This window comes from Telmatherina bonti (genome assembly GCF_933228915.1).
Source record: "Telmatherina bonti genome assembly, chromosome: 6".
In the NCBI taxonomy this organism is placed as follows: Eukaryota; Metazoa; Chordata; class Actinopteri; order Atheriniformes; family Telmatherinidae; genus Telmatherina; species Telmatherina bonti.
The window spans coordinates 16,830,529-16,848,395 of NC_136624.1; the positions used below are offsets into that span (position 1 = coordinate 16,830,529).

Sequence of the window (17,867 nt, forward strand, 5' to 3'; positions counted from 1 at the left end):
TTGTGCAAAATTTATTGAAACATTTAACAGTTGGACATGTGCATTTAAAAGCTTAGAGAAGATCACATTAAGTTCACCTGTACAGGTTTGAATGCATTTTAGGCTTGTTGTGAAATTTCACCCAAAAGCTGAATATCCCTAACTTTTTGTGAATAGTGTACTCCAGACCAAAAACAAACTCCTTCAATTAAATATTCTATTCTATTGCTGCTTCCGCGACTTGACCTTGGATAAGTGGCAGAAAATGGATGGAAGGATGGATGGATGGACAGACGGATGGATGGATGGATGGATACTCTATTCTCTTCTATTCTATTCTATTTCATGGTCATTTAACGGACACTTGTATCCAAATCAACATGTGATAAGTGATCGATTAACCATAGCAATTAACCTAGCATGCATGTCTTTGGACGGTTGGGAGAAGCCGAGTACCCTGAGAGAACCCACGCATACACAGGGAGAACATGCAAACTCCAATCTCCGTATAAACAAATAAACTCCAGTCTCAAAAGCATCATCACTTACTGAGTCAATACATTTCTTCTACACATCATAATTAGTGTTTTTGGCAAGATTAATCCTTTGTCATCATTGAGGTAATTAAAAAAAACTAAACTGATACTGAACCTGACATTTATTTTCTTCGTCTTGAATCATGTTTACTCTTCCTGTTGTTTGTAAACGGTCATTTGCAGCTTTCATTAGACCCAGAGGACGAAGGACAAAAGTCAAACTCCTAAAAAAAAAAAAAAAAAAAGGCTTCAAAATGACAATTCACAACTATGGGTGACCTCAGGATGGTGCTATTATGGGAGCATGGTTCCATCACCAGTAATCCTACGCGGAGGCATAGGAAAATATTTACAGCTGAATCGTTTCAAGTATCTGATATTGTATTTCCATTAAAAGCACACCTGCATGATGCCCACATTGATTATTTGACATTGAGCTGAATGCTTGTTTTCATTCTCAGAATTAGATTAGAAGATTAGTATGAAGATTAATACCCCCCCACGCCCCCCCCAGCTCTGAGAGCTGAGTAATCAAAGTGCAAACAGGTGCAGGTTCCATGGTGTAATAGTTAATGTTACTGCCAGTAAATCTCAGCAGAATCTTTTAAAGCCACAGAGTTTTCCAACAGTTTATCTGCTCATATAATCTTGCAATTTGATTATATTATTCAGTCTTGATGCTGCCTTTATCTTTATAAACCTGACATCCTCAAAAATAAGACCAAATCCAACTCACAGCTGTATGATCATTAAACAGAAACTGCATCTTTAAACGTATTTTACTGTAAAGTTGAGGTTAAAAGATCAACTAACAATGAAAAGCCACCTGCCACACGTTCACCTCCACAATCCATAAATTACAAAACCAAAAGGTGGCGGCGGGTGCCAGAGCCAGAAGTGATGGATGCGGTTTTAAATAACCGTAGCTACATCACAGACATTCTCAGCCTGAGTGTGAATGCTGAGCAATGTGGCTCCATCACATCACCTCACAGCTGCAGTGACTAGAGCTGAAAAAGTCTCTGACACAAGTGTGAGGAAACATGAAGCATAAAGTCACCCAGAATAAATTTGTAAATGAAACCCCTGTATATTTACACACCTACACTTTCAGGAAGAGTGGGATGTAGACCTGAAGGACTTACCTGCTTGATATTGTCAATACCAGTCGAGTGTTTCATTGGTTAAAAATTGCATAAACTATGTGGAATCAGCTGCAGCTCTAAAATGTAGGAATGGATGCTTATTACAAAAATCATATCAAGCCGATGAGACATAACATGAAATAACAGCTGATTCAGAAGAGTGGGGAGAAAAGAAACTTTTCTTGTCAATTTCTTTTCCAGAACAGCACAGAATGTGTGGATGCCACCATTATGAAACATTTGTCCTAATACAAGCTGTTACTCTCAGAAGCAGGCAGCAAAGGCATGAGGCCAGAACGATAACAGCAAGCACAGCCTGCTCACTGAACTGTAACCATGAGTTGCTAACTGGGTGCTATGAATATGTTTTCAAAGTTGATTTCATCGTCTGATCCCATCCCCCTTGTTGTCATGTCATCTTCTCCTGTATGTTGTTTGTATATATGGCGATAAAGCTCCACTTTACAAAACTAAAACCTCTGAGTCCCAACAGAGGCTCTGTGAGGTGGAGCAGTGGCAATAACAAGCTTTATGATATTGTAGGTGGTTTTACTGTAATAAATACAAACCAGACTTTTACATGAATATTTAAAGTTTAACAGTTTACACAGCACTTGTAAAAAATCTTTACCATCTAAAGAATGATCATAAATAAAGCAGTACAATGAAATAAAGGCTGAATATATAAAAGCTATTTAAAGTGTTGCACTGTCTGTACAATTTTTTCTTTCTTATAAAATGAACATTTATCTCAACAGCCTTTTTAACTATTTTAGCTGAATCCGTTTTGGTGATAAAATATGTAGTTAGAATATGTGAGGAGTTTTTAGTGATCTTGTGTGTTGTTTGGTGTGAATCTTTTGCGATTTACAGTTCTTGTGTAAAACTTATTTTACCTGTTGGGAGATTTTTATGATGCTGCTGACTAAATTTTTCTTTCTTTTTTTTCTTTTAAAGAAAAGGTGAGGATTGGCAGCGAGCACATTCTCTGCATCAAATGTAGGCACCTGTGAATAACTCCTTGCCTCTGGAGTGTGTATTTCTTATATTTAGAAGTGTGAAATAGCAATACTAACATTTCGTATTTATGCTTAATGTATTATTGTACATATAAGACTTGTAGGATTAAGGCCTTGCATTTCAAATGTAACATCATAATTGCCTCTTATAAATAAGTTTGTACAGCCTCTTATCAATATGTTTGTACAATGATTTGGATTAGCAATGTCTATGTACCAAAAGAGAGTAGTAGCTCCTTATATAACGCTCAGTTATTTTTGATTAGTGTCCTTTTAATGCCAGTTTTTTTTATGAAGTAAAAACATAAAAAACAGCTGGAAAAACATGTTTTTGAGGATATATTACAATGTAAATTATTTTAATCTGTGAGAACATGTTAAATTTTTCCTTGTAGCTTGTTTTAAGTTTAATTTCCACACTAAGTTGATGCAGTTTGAGTTATTAGGCGTTTTAATATAATCATTGGTGAGTAATGCATCTCAGACACTGAAGAGAAAACAAATGCAAGGATGTTCTAAAGACCAAGTCAGACCTCTGCCTTCACCTGCAGAAAGTACTGATATTAGCATGTTATGTACAGAGCACAGACACATGCTGAGCTGGCGGTACCGGAAAAATCACAAGCTGTGCTACTTGTGAGACGTTTCTGAGTGCTGAAAGTTCTGTTCTGGTTTTTGTGTGGGAATAGGAATTAAGCATGACAACATTGGGAAGATTTTGTTTAAATTGACACAAGTCAATGCACCAAGTGTAATGGTTGCAACATTGGCATTTTAGTGAGTTCAGACATGTTGAAAGAATAATAATTAATAATTAATAAGAATGTTGATATAACTTGCGGCAACATGCATCATCTTAACTTTAATATCTGGATGGTGATGTGTTAGTATACAGCTGCTTTAAAGTGAAATAATTGTAGAGAACAGTTTGTTTCTTAGGTAAAATTCCAGTCTTAAGAATTCTTACAATCTGTTTGTTTGTAAACAGAGTTTTTACGATGCAAACTACTTCTGCACTAGAAAGTCTGAACCTTGTTTAAAAATTATTGAGCAACAGATTTCTACTGACATAGTTATGACTCAGTTAAGAAGTGTTTTAGTTTTGGATATTGTCAATAAGTGTCCAAACTGACAAGTATGTGTTTCATCTCCCTGATTGCTTTACTAAGGCTATGAATTAATGCATTAGAAAAACAAAAGTGACATTCTTTATTGTACAACTTCAAACAAGAGGACATTGAGTTTTTAGTCAGCCAGAGGCGGACACAACTGGCTGTTTCATTTCAGTTTTAGCTGAATCAATCTTCACTTCTATTTTAGGAAGACATAGAGGATCACCAAATCCAGACCTACAGTGCCAAAGTCCTGCAGCTTTTTAATGTGTCCCTGCTGCAAACATACCTGACTCAGATTAAATGGATCGTGCAGCCTAACATATCAGTTATGACTCATTCAAGTCAGGTGTGTTGGAGCAGGGACACATTGAAAACCTGCAGTACACTGGCCCAAGAGACCTAGATTTGGTGATCCCTGGTTTAGAGGATCTGTACTACCATCTAGTGGATAAAATGCAACAACACATTTATTACACATTTTAGAGAAGTCCATCTATTTTTCATATGGGAATGTCTCCTTTAGTCCACTGGTTACTAGGCAACCATTAAGTACTCCTACATAATAAGTGTTTATATTAAAATGAATTACGATAGTTTCTGTCTCATCTGATATAAAATACAGACTACTTAGTTAGGGGTAGCTAGTTAAAAGCAAATGTCATTTTACAAACATCACAAAGTTGTTTTTCCAACTTTTATTTTTAATTCAACCAAAAAGTTTTTTTTTGTTTTTTTTTTTTAAACAAATCAATAAACAGTACATTTGGATAAAAAAAAAAAGACAAAAAAATTACCAAATGTACTTAAATCACTTGTTTTGAGTAACTTCTGATACTTTCGTTGGGAACCATCATACTTTGTAAACGTAACGAATGAGAACTAAAAACAAACACCCTTCTTGCTAATCTTTACGTGAAAAACTAATACATCTTGAAACAAAACTGAAACATTTCAGCTTTTGTCTGGAACAAGTACATATTGAGATCTAAACAACTAAAATGAAATTGGGGATTTATTTCCTAAAATAATTTACAAGACATTTTCAAAGGGATGTGATTTCACCCCCAGCACGACTCGATCTAAATAAAAAAACAAAAACACAAACAAAAAAAACCCAATCATTCCAAACTGTCATTTCTCATCCCATGAAAGCCTTTATCATGTTTGCTTAACAGATAAAAAAACACAAACAATTAAAAAAGAAAACATTAAAAAAGCATACCTAAAGAAGTTTCCATAAATCAAGACAATGATGCTGGTTTAAGAGTCCATCATTAGGGGGAGTAATACATCTGAACCATCATTCTGTTTTAGCTTGCCATGACATCACCACCCTCTCTCTTTAAATCTGTCACACGCCTTTCTTCACACCAGGTTGCTATCACGTTAGCCCACTCTGAGAGGTGGTGCTACAAGGACGACTCCATCTCCTCGGACAAACAGCATGGGGATGTTCCTCTTGGTAGACTGAAAGAGCAAAAAACAGGTTATACTTTTGTCAGACTGATCTTTCTTCTTTAAACCATTGAAGTAAAATACTTGTTAACTTATGAATGCATGATTTAACAAGTTGAAGATGAAGTGTTGTGCTGAGATAAAAATTGCAATGAAGCAAAGATTACAATGTTCCTGCAGATCTACTCCACATTTTAATCCTGAAGTAGTCTGTTGCAGACTGTTTAAGTAGATACAGATCTATTGTCACAAAGGGCCTTGATTTACTGTGCTAAAGCATATTTAAGCCAATCTCTGCCCCACATTTCATCTCAGTTAATTTACATACAAGGAAAGCAGATCTAAAGAGGAAGCCATCATCATTGCTCACCACGCAGCACTAGAGCTCCTAGAAAACAACTGAATGCATTTTTGCATTTATTATGATCATAATAAAGATACTGATCCAGAAACTGATCAATCTGGGTCTCCACACTTATGTTTGGATCTGGATTTTGAACTTCCTTGGTTATCATCTTGAAACCCTCAAGCTCAGTCTTACCTCTTTTCCACCCCCACAGTCAGCACTGGCTTCCCCACAAGGCTGTGCACTTCTGCCTGCATAACAACTCATCATACCTTCAACAATCAGTCATTATTGGTGATGAGGTCAAAAACATCTTGTTCTGGTGTTCTATAATGCAATGCAATTCTGACCTCCTGTTTACATAATTGGAGACTGCGTTCAGAGGGTTTTAAATTTCTGGGTCTCCACATTACGGGTGCACCTGATTTTCAAACACCACAGCTGCTGATTCTCAGTTCCTGAGAAAGAACAATCTTTGCGAGAAGCTGCTGTTGGTATTCTATCACTTTGCAGTACACATCATTTTAACATACTGGTACTTCCACAGTGTGGTACGATAGATCCTCTACAGCTGGAAAAAATAGAGGGGGAAAAGCCTTTACAGAGGATCATCAACACAAAAAAATCACCAATTGCCAGCTTCCCTCACTCTAGGACATCACAGACAGTTGCTACCACTTCAGATCTAAAACCGTGATCGGAGACTCAAAACCTGTTTGGCCATGTGCCCTTAGAAAGAGATTATAGGTCAATGAAATCATGTACTGTCAGATTCATGAATAGTTTATTATCCAGGGCCATCTATTTACTTGATCAACACACTGATTAAAACACAAGGACATATTACCACAGTCACTAAACAGTGCAATATGAACCATGCAACATCAATGAACTGTGATTTTTATTTTTTCTATACATGACTATTATTCTAATGTAATTAATTGCTCCTCCCCTTTTTTAAAAATTGTGTTTCCATGTGTTTCAACAGCACCTTTTACCTGAAATTTTGTGGTAGTTACATGTTGTTAAAGACAAGAAAGAAGAAGATAAATGTGTGTAATGACTTGACAGACATCATGGATTTTAGTCTTCACTTTATAGCCCTTTTTCCACCAGCAGCTAATAAACCCAGTCCAACATCACTCCTCCTGGTTTGTAGGTGTTTCCATCATGATCTTTCAGGGCCAAGTAGACACATTTTTAGTACCTACCTCGTTGGGGTTCTGTCTGATAACAACTTTGGGTTGTATCAGCAGCACAATGACTTTTCTACCAACTGCCTTTCTCTTTACTGATTACAAGTTGTAGACCGAGCAGCAGGCGAAACATCACCTCCATGCTCTCCATTGTTGTACTTTGTGTGTCGCAAACAAATGACTTCACCATACTTACAAGCCATCTTGCTACGACGAACCCGCCCTCAATTGTAATAGAAACAATCAAAACCAGGCAGTGTGGTGTCATGCAGGGCTTAATAAGTGTTAGTGGAAAAGGGCCGGTTCAGGGTTATGGATGCTGGTCTCACAAGAGGTGCAATTCCAGCAGGTTTTCAACATGCTCCTGCTTCAACACTACTGAATCAAATTAAATGTATCTAACAGCCTACAAGTTGTGCATATTGACTCAATAATTTGAGTCAGGTGTATTGGAGCTGGAAGCATTAAAACCCACACAGACTGTCCCTTTTGTAGGACCAAAACCTGCCTTGGTTGTTGTTGCCATGAATGCTGGTAAAACGTACTGATCTTGAGGCTCAATTTTGGGCATCAACTTTGACAAAATACTAATCATGTCAATAAATGATCTTTTTTTTTTTAACCTTTTTACACGTGTTCCTTAAAATCATGTCATATTGTGATCCCCAATCAAGGTGCATTATCCTGCTGGAATTAGATCTCTGCCTGCTGAAAAACACCTGATTTAAATTAAATGGATCTCAGACAAGCTCTGCACAAGTGTGCGATTGAACCATTCATTTGAGTCAAATAAGTTTAAGCAGGGAAACACTGAAAGTCTGCACGACAGACATCACTGACATATCCCTGATGTGCAAGGTTGAAGGCAGCTGATAAGCAAGACCAATTTCTATTAACCAAACTTTTTTGTAATTCTTGGCACTGATATCCCACTGTTGTTTATACAATAGTGATGTAGCATGTTTCTATCTATTGGTAGCATAGAAAAGGGGTGTTAAACTCCAGTCCTGAAGGGCCGCTATCCTGCAGGTGTTTTCCTTTTTTATAACTGCTTCCAATCAAATGAATCCAACAGCATCTTGTCAACTTCTTCACAGTGACTCATTAATTTCAGCCAGGTATGTTAGGGAAGGATAAACAAACCTGCAGAATAGTGGCCCTCAAGGACCAAAGTTTGACAGCTCTAGCCTAGGAAGTAAAGCTTAAAACGTGTAACATGATACCAGATAGTATGAACCACAAGCACAGAGCTTAATCACTTTTGTCCATTTTGTGACTGTAAAACTCTGGTCACATTTATTATACAGAACTTGGGACTCACAAGGGATTCATAATATAACAGAATATAACAGGTGTAATGCAATGGTCTCAATATGTCTGAATAAATCCCTAAGAAATATCAAGATAAAATTTACCCATGTTAGACATGTTAGAATGACACAAAAACCTGCATACAGCTTTCCAAAACCAATAATGTTATAGAGTTACATAGAGTTAAAAAAAACAAACAAACAGAAAAAAAAACAATGGGGATGTACTGGTACAAATTAAGGAGGACTAAAGTACAAACACTGCACCTGTGGACTAAAAATTATTACTTAACTGTTTCAGTGCTCAAAACAAAAACTGATATTTCTGAGTAGAAGTCCTTCTGAAGGAGGAAAACAGCAAAAGTAAATATTGCCGTACCTTATAAAGCTCTTCATATGTCTCCTCATCGATTTCCACTGTAGTCACTGTTTCCTCCACATCACCCAGGATCATGTTCAGATGCTGGTCATATGCCTGAGACAGAAAACCCAAGCATGTCAATGCAGAGAAATGCACATTAAAGCAAAAAACACAACAAGGGCAAAATAAAATGTCTGGAATACATATTTTTAGCAAATTTCCCAGGAGGTCAGGCTCATAAGGAATGATCATTTGAATTTATTGAATGTGAGCAGCTTACATGGAGTCGGCCACGGAGCTCCCGGTCATTCCTCATCTTCACATAGATCCGTTCATCTAGACTGAGCCTGATTAGATCAAGTGGCTCCTCAACTGTATTGGAAGGTGGTTGCTACAAAGAACACATAAAGTACAAGGTGCTATTTTATTATTTATTATTATTTATTTTATTTATCATCCATGTTTTTAGACTACTTTAGCATAAAGGTATTGTTTAGTAGAAAAGTTTGATGTAAGAGAAAAACTTGTGGATACTAGATACGTAGGCCACTTACAATTAAATAAAAAAAAGAGGAAACTTTATCAATGGGATTTATCTCCATTGTCTGGAAAATTATAACCAAATGTTATGTATTAAAGGTCTGTATATCGGTATATTTGGTCTGTATATCGGGATTAATCTAACTTCGGGTTAGTCCACATTAAAACACTGTAATTCAAACACGCTGTCATTTAGACGGTAGCAATCGAAGCTAATCATGCTAAACCAACTAGCCGCTTGCACAGGCCCCAACATGCTAATAATACAACTGTAATGAACAAAACCACACAAAATTCACAATTAACCCAGAATTCATACAAATTTATCAATATCTTGTCACATGGGCGAATTATATGTACGTTAAGTCAAAATAAGCTGGATAAACAAACCCAGTTACACCGACCTGTTCAACTTCGTCCGCCATGATTTTGAGCTTGCGTCGAGTCTTGACGCTACGGAAGTTGCCAGGTCCGTAGAAAACACGTTTTCAGAAGAAGAGCGAAGTTGTCTGCCACGTTCTCTTGTATCAAACCAAAGTAGAGCAATTTTTATCTTTTTTTAAATTATTATAAGTAGTGTATACCAAATAAAAAACAAGCTTATTTTATTTTAATCAATAACATTAAGCATTTAGAATGTTTCACCTAACTAACAATGTTTTTTTTTTTTTTAAATCATTTTCTTTCTTATTAATTGAAAATAAAAACGTAATCTTTGAAACTCCTGATATAGATTTGTGAAATGTTTGAATGTAAAACATTTAAATGTGTAATATATTTATTTGTTTTGTTACACTGGAGTAACTACGTGGGGACAAAATGATACCTTTATTTTACTTTACTTTTTCGTGCCCAAATCTGGCAACCTTATTGACGACATTACACCGTACTGTCGTTGCATTCAGCCTTTCCAGACATTTCCAGCCTCCAGCTTCGTATTGCGGCACAGCAACCTGCTCATCAGTAAGACATTTCGACCCCAAATATATATATGCATTTATTTATTTACCCTAATGACTCATTTCTGTCTATACACCAGCATTCTATGTTGCTATGAGCGACTGTTCAGCTTTGTCCCTTTGTATTAATGGCAGAAGGTCAGGTGAAAGCAAGTCACCGCTTGACATGATTGGAACTACAATTACTGGTAGAAAGTATAATTTAAGCAACTGTTACTGCTACATATTAATAGTAAACTGTACCGACAGAGACATATTTAAAAAGCAGATTGTTCGAGCTGCTCAGTCTAGAGTAATTTCAAAATTCAAAATGTCACTTTTATTCTTAGAATATCAAAGTTTGTCTAGATTGTATCCATGGTACGAAATACAAAAGATTCTTGTATTAGATGTATTAAATGTTATTTAAGTTAGTGCAAATTAGTGCTTCACAGTGTATAAAAAACGTACCTTAATGAGAATATTAGCATGTGCTGTATACATATTGTAACAATTGCAGGTAAAGCTCCATATTTGCATATTTTGGTGTTGCACAAATGCTACTGAGCATGGCATGGTAGCGCACACTCACTAACAAGGCATGTAAATGAACACCAATCAAGAAAACTAAAAAGAAAAATTAAATGAGTTATCCCTTTTTTTTTTGTTTTTGTTTTGTACTCCTACGTCTGCCCAGGCTTCTTCACACAGATGCACTGGTTGGCCACTTAGCTCAGAGCAAAAACCACCTCTGGCATCAGCTGAATTATTTATCAAGGCAATATAATACTATTTTTGACATAAATCATCTCTGAACTGCATTTTACACCTCAGTTTTACTGTTTGTTCATCCCAATCAGAATGCAAATTTATAAAATACAAAATATCTTTGTGTTTAATTACTGTACTGATCTTTCACTCTTGTCTCTCATTCTTCATTTGTTGACTCCGCTTTTATGTATTTGACGGCATGTTTTATCATAGTGCATGTGTGTGCCTCCTCTAAACTCAGTGCGGTCCAGTGTTCCATACTGGGGTTGTCAGCAGGCTGAGGAGGCAGATCAGAGCAGTGTTACCCATTCCACCCTCAGCCGCAGCATGGCTCTGTGGTGGAAGTGATCCCTGCTACAAACGCTTGGCCAGCATGTCGCTCAAAGCTACAGTCAGACACTTCCATTGTTTGATATTTCAGTTCAGATGTGTGAAATGATATATGCTTTTAGCCAGTAACATACTATTAAGGATAGTGCATAACTCCTACTTTCTTTTTTTGTTTGCTCAACAGGGCTGATTGTGCAGCAAAAATTGGAAGGTGATGCTGTGATGCCAGCCTTTGATTTGGGTTAACAGACCAGCTGAAGAAATCACTTTGTTACTGCAATAAAGACTTGTGTGGATAGAAACCACACAAAATGACCAGCAACATCAGACCATTGGTTCTAGGTCTCCAAGTGTAATTTTTCAAAAAGCCTCTGAGTTTTAAAATTGTGGTACCAGATTGCACAAAAAACTACAAGGCTCCAAGTCCTTTATTTCTGTTGTATAGTCCTACTGTCCTCTGAAAACAAATAACATATTTCAGGTCAATGTCTTTATCAGAGATAAACAGATTTAATGGGTTCAAAGTGTCTTTATAGTTTAACTATTAAGAGGAATTTTCCAACTTTGAAGTCTTCACAAATACTCCCTCCAAAAAAAAAAAACAGAACAGAAATCTAAACTACAAACATGGATGCCTTATTTAAACAGGAGATTGCATAATTTAATATGTGAAAATGTCCTCATTTTACTACAAAATAACAGCAGTCTAACAATATGCCATAAGAAGCATAACCTGGTGATTTCTGAAAGAAAGCAATACAACTTCACTAAACCACTTACACTAGCTGCATGCAGACCAGGATATTTAGCAAAACTACAGTTTCAAAATCCAAAGACTATCTTTGTTTGATTTTGCTTTGTCTATTATCTTTTCTTATCGAAGTGACGGTATAATCAATTCCATATATCACTCATGGAAATAACATTAGAACATGGATCCATTGTGCCATATGGGAAGGCCTGCTACTGGTGGCTTATTTTACATTATGGTACACTTTGCCTTAGCAGCATTGAATACTTTCAGACTTGTCTTATCTGTGTATAACATATTCTCTATGACAATGGTAATGAACAGTCATAAAGGTCACAGTTTACACTTATCTTTCCATACGTGGCATGTTGGAAATTATTGCTTGAACGTAGCCTGTTCTCATTATGGAACTGACCAGTTTCTGGTTGATTAAATAGGAATGTGGAAACAGGCTCAGGACACTAAATTAATTTAAGTATGGTGACTGATCAAAGGAAACAACTTCCTCAAAGATATGTCAGCCAAATTTATTCTGACATGGACAAAGGTGTATCGGAAAAACACATCAATACCTGACAATATGGGGACCGCATGATTATTTATATTATATATATATATATATATATATATATATATATATATATACACACACACACACACACACACACACACACACACACACACACATATACATACATATATCTGTACTGCTCAAAAAAGGGAACATAAAAGTTGTAGATCCGAATGAATGAAATATTTTTTTAACTACTTTCCATAGTTGAATGTGCTGACAACACAATCACAAAAATTATCAATGAAAATCAAATGTATCAACGCATGGAGGTCTGGATTTGGAGTTATACTCACATATTAAAGTGGAAAAAAACACTACAAGCTGATCTAACTTTGATGTAATGTCCTTTAAACATTTCAAAATGAGGCTCAGTAGTCTGTATGATCTCCTTACAACACCTGTGCATGCTCTAGATGAGGTGGTGGATGTTCTGAGGGATCTCCTCCCAGACCTGGACTAAAGCATGCGTCAACTCCTGGACAGTCTGTGGAGCAACTTGCCTTTGGTGGATGGAGAGAGACATGATGTCCCAGATGTGCTCAACTGGATTCAGGTCTGGGGAACGGGCGGGCCAGTCCATAACATCAATGCCTTCGTGTTGCAGGAACTGCTGACACACTCCAGCCACATGAGGTCTAGCATTGTCTTGCATTAGGAGGAACCCAGGACCAACTGCACCAGCATATGGTCCCACAAGGGTCTGAGGATCTCATCTCAGTACCTAATGGCAGTCAGGCTACCTCTGGTGAGAACATGGAGGGCTGTGCAGGCCTCCAAAGAAATGCCTCCCCACACCATTACTGACCCACTGCCAAACTGGTCATACTGGAGGATGTTGCAGGCAGCAGAACGTTCTCCACGGCGTCTCCAGACTCTGTCACATCTGTCACATGTGCTCAGTGTGAACCTGCTTTCATATGTGAAGAGCACAGGGCGCCAGTGGCGAATTTACCAATCTTGGTGTTTTCTGGCAAATGCCAAACATCCTGCATGGTGTTGGGCTATAAGCATAACCTCCACCTGTGGATGTCGGACCCTCATACCACCCTCATGGAGTCTGTTTCTGACTGTTTGAGCAGACACATGCACATTTGTGACCTCCTGGAGCTCATTCTGCAGGGCTCTGGCAGTGGTCCTCCTGTTTCTCCTTGCACAAAGAAGGAGGTAGCGGTCCTGCTGCTGGGTTGTTGCCCTCCTCCACATCTCCTGATGTACTGGCCTGTCTCCTAGTGTCTCCATGCTCTGGACACTACGCTGACAGACACAACAAACCTTCTTGCCACAGCTCACATCGATGTGCCATCCTGGATGAGCTGCACTACCTGAGCCATTTGTGTGGGTTGTAGACTCCGTCTCATGCTACCACTAGAGTGAAAGCACCGCCAGCATTCAAAAGTGACCAAAACATCAGCCAGAAAGTATCGGAACTGAGAAGTGGTCTGTGGTCACCACCTGCAGAACCACACCTTTATTGGTGTGTCTTGTCAATTGTCTATAATTTCCACCTGTTGTCTATTCCATTTGCACAACAGCATGTGGAATTGATTGTCAATCAGTGTCGCTTCCTAAGTGGACAGTTCAATTTCACAGAAGTGTGGTTGACTTGGAGTTATATTGTGTTGTCTAAGTGTTCCCTTCATTTTTTGAGCAGTGTATACACACACACACACACACAAACTTTTTGCCTAGTGATCAGAAATAAATTGACACAAAGACAGAATACCTGTATTAAGCTTCAGCTTGTCTGCAGTTGAGAGAACATTTGAAAAATATAAGGTAACAAGTTAATGTCAAGGTTCTTCAACAACTTGTTGTCATCTTCTGCACTTGCTATTTAATGAGCCATTGATTTGGGTCAGGTGTGTTGCAGTGGAGAAACACTAAAACCTGCAGGATGGTTGGTCTCAAGGACTGAAGTTTGTGATCCCGATTTAAATGGTGTAGTTCCATTTATAACCACAAGATGGCAGTGTTAGCGCTCCTCTGCATAGTTTGTGTTTGTGGCAGATTGTTAATGGAATTGTTATGTGGAGAGAAAATGAATTTCACTGAGAAGTATCTGCTAAACACATAAAAAGTGTTCTACCAAATTAAACTTTTAGCAGAACACAGGCACTCTTCAGATGTGGGCTCACATGTGTTATGAAGAAGCACATCTGACAGGGGTCATGGGTGACATTGGACCCAGTAAGAAATCTATCAATGATTCCCTGGGTGATGAAATGTGAGGTGGGGTACCTTAAATGATGAAATACTTGTCAAATTATATTGACAGTATGGAAGCCAACGGAAAGCTTCATCACACTAAATCACTTACCAATTAAATTTGTTGTTTTTTTTTCTTTGGTTGAGGACAAATCCTACATTTTGTCAGATTTTAGAAGAGTCTTGTACAGTTAAGTTGCTTTGCTGTAATAGCAACATTAGCCATCCAAAACTGATTAGGTCAGCTCCAAGTTTTCACCTGAAAACTGTAATGCAAATGTTACCACAAGTTTGAAAATAACAGGACTCTAAACATTTTCTTATTTTTAATAAATGTGCCAAAACCATGAAAACAGCCCCACAAACAACCCGCAAATAAGATAACACACTGACACACAGCAGAGTTGCATCTCATCCCCAGCACTCTTCATTTGCATTGTTTCATTAAGATTACGTATACTGACGCATTTTCACAGTTAACAATGTACCCTAAATGGGAGCAAATGTAGACAAAGAAATCTGCCACCAGCTCTGCTGCTAACACTCACATCTCTGCATTTTACACAATGTGTGATGCTCAAAAAGTGACCCAGTTAAGACAACATTAAACCATGAATAACACCATCAGAGATGGAAGAAGCTCATTCTGCCAATCATACATGAAAAATTATGTAAAATTTTGGATTCCTTGATCAGTGGAACAACCTCTAAACATTAAGTTCTTAATGTTCTCTTGATTTTGCTGCTGCTAAGTCTCTACAACTGTTCTCTTCTGAAATGAGATGCATGATTTAAAAAGGTGCCTACTCCACCAGAATGATTGATGGGATGTAATTGAACATGTCTTTTTTTTTTTTTTGTAAAGGACATCGGGTCATTTGTTGTTTCACTCAGCAGCTTGTCGTTTGAGCAGCTCCAGACTATAAAATACCAAACCAGATGAACCATGCAGTGTTCAGATGTATACACATCTATTCACTCCAAAAGAAATATATTTATCCCCCACACCCACCCAGAAAAAAAAAGGAAACAGAAGACACACATTATTTTATTCATTACATGTTTCCATGCTTTGGAAAAGGACTGTTGAGATGGTTCTCTCTGAACTTTTCTTAACCATATGTAACATTTTGGAGGGTCTTCTCGCTGCTTTTCAACAAGAAAAACCAGAGATTAAACAAAGCAGTAAGAACATCTTTTTAACCTGAACAATGGCTCTGGCTTAGTGGTAGTCAGCAAGGTGAATAACACAGTGAAGCATGAGCTGTTCTTGTCAAACAAACAAAAGATCAGGTCCTAAATCAATATCTCCAATGAGAGCTTGCTGTCCAAAAACATGTCTGTTAACAGGACTGGAGAAATCACACTTATTATCCAGGAGCAAAGATGAGAAGTTTTTTTTTGGATCAATTGGTTATTATTGTGCAAGAGGTGATGGACGGTGGAGCAGGTGCAGCAGGAAGGGTTGTGCACACTCTAGCATGTCGATAAAAATAATAGCCTATGATTGGTTCGCCTTCCTTACAATAATCCTCCATAAAGTCCTTTTTTTTTTTTTTTATAACCGTGCAACTGTCAGACACCAACCACGAAAGGACATTACAATCAAAAGCAGACATCAATCCAAAGAGTTTGACTGTTTTCTGCTTTGTTTCCATCATTTTTTGATGGATAGCGTTGTAGTGTTTGTCTAAGAAGCTTGTGAGCTTTCATCTGTTGTGCTTTTTCTGAAACTCCCTTCACATCCTATAATCCTATCCCTACTGTTTACGTGCCTGATCTTGTGGATGCATATCGCTCATTTCAGAGAACTCTGATGATGAAACATCCGAGGAAATGCAGAAGGCGCGGCTTAAATGTGTAACGCAGATAATATCAAATCAGTCCTAAAGGCATGGCGTAAAAGCTATAGAGCATAAATAAAAGTTAACAAGTTGATCAGTTATTAGCATCAAAGTGGCATTAGGGTTTTCGAGCAGATAAACAGCTTTGGTTTTTAGTCTTTATGCTCACTGAGGGCCAAACTGCAGAGCCTGATAGAAAATTATTTCAGTCCAGACAAATGACATAACAACATGTTGCTGAAAACAGAGCGGCTTTCCAACTACAACATCCTGTTGGCAATTTCCGTCATGCCAAAAATACTCTGCAACAAGCCTGAGAGATGTGACACCAACGTTTGTCTGTTGTTTCATACCTGCAGCTGCAAGGCAGTCTGTTCCCCCTGCGTCATCTTCTGCTTGAGGCCTCAACACACCACGGCTCTGCCCAACATGAAGTCCCTGCATCATCGCCCCCGTTGCATCACTCTTATGGTTTAATCAATTTAGGGTACAAGTGTTTTTTTATGACAGAAAGTAACACATGGCATTTCCATCTGTTTAATATTATTTTCTTACAAAAACATTGCAACATGGGAAGCTTAATGTAGAGCTGTTGTTATTCTTTCTGACAGGAAATGCTCTCTGATGTCATTTAGACCTGCTGGTTATTTTTGTGGCAAGATTTTTTTTTTAATTTGGAGGAACAGAAAAAAAGAAAAACAAGTGTATCAAAAAATAAATATGGTAGCTGCTCACTAAACTGGGACAAAAATCAAGAAAAAGAAAGTCCACGTTCAAGAGTAAGTCTGATGACGTCTGAAGCAAAGGAAAAAGCGATTTGGTGGCACTGTTCTGAAAAAAGTGTTGTCATGAATGTAATGAGTGAGATGTTCACCACTGACTTGCAACTCATTTAGAAAGTGTTGCATCAACTTTGTATTTTTTTTTTCCACCCTCAGGAAGTGATGAGCAACCATCAGTAATTAGTTTTATATTAAAAAGTGTTTCTGTTTTTGCATGCTGAGCTGTTTGCCTTTGACAATAAAAACAATGTTTACTAGTTAAGCAGAATGTACCTTTACAGATGTATTTATCAGAAACACCAGACACTGTTAATAAAGATGTAAAGATCCAATAAAAAAACCAAACTTTTTCTAAAGAAAAATTGTAATTAGAAAGAATAAAAGAACATGAATGAAGCATGTTTCCAATCTGTCTTCAGGATGTCTAAAATTGCTGCTTTTGTCAATTCCTCCCTGATTATTGTAATATACGACAGGTGTGTTTTGATATCAAAACTGCTGCTACAAACTAACAGCAAAATTTCAGATTTAGCTGTTACAGTGAAAACTGTACTGTGCTCATTTTTGCTGCCAGGAGCACAGAGAAAAATATCCTGATATTTTTCAGCAGCAAGAACACACTAATTATTACGTAGCTGTAATAACCAAAGTTGTCATGATTTGAAAATGA

The 17,867-nt window shown here is 37.5% G+C and overlaps 1 protein-coding gene across 1 annotated transcript; it reads right to left on the bottom strand.

Annotated features, from left to right (window-relative positions):
* Positions 1 to 4,103: 4,103 nt before the first annotated feature.
* Positions 4,104 to 9,449, bottom strand: lsm3 (LSM3 homolog, U6 small nuclear RNA and mRNA degradation associated). The gene is made up of 4 exons (XM_079241963.1): positions 9,407 to 9,449; positions 8,743 to 8,853; positions 8,481 to 8,576; positions 4,104 to 5,261 (listed from the first exon to the last, which is right to left on the bottom strand). Exons 1-4 carry the CDS (start codon positions 9,425 to 9,427, stop codon positions 5,181 to 5,183), a joined length of 309 nt encoding a protein of 102 aa, XP_079098089.1. The 5' UTR covers positions 9,428 to 9,449; the 3' UTR covers positions 4,104 to 5,180.
* Positions 9,450 to 17,867: the final 8,418 nt, after the last annotated feature.

Excerpts from the sequence above, each read along its gene's own strand:
- lsm3 (XM_079241963.1), bottom strand. The coding sequence starts at position 9,427 with ATGGCGGACGAAGTTGAACAG. Across the intron at positions 8,854-9,406 it reads TGGCGGACGAAGTTGAACAG|CAACCACCTTCCAATACAGT; the intron begins GTCGGTGTAACT and ends TGTTCTTTGTAG. Across the intron at positions 8,577-8,742 it reads AGCTCCGTGGCCGACTCCAT|GCATATGACCAGCATCTGAA; the intron begins GTAAGCTGCTCA and ends TTTCTGTCTCAG.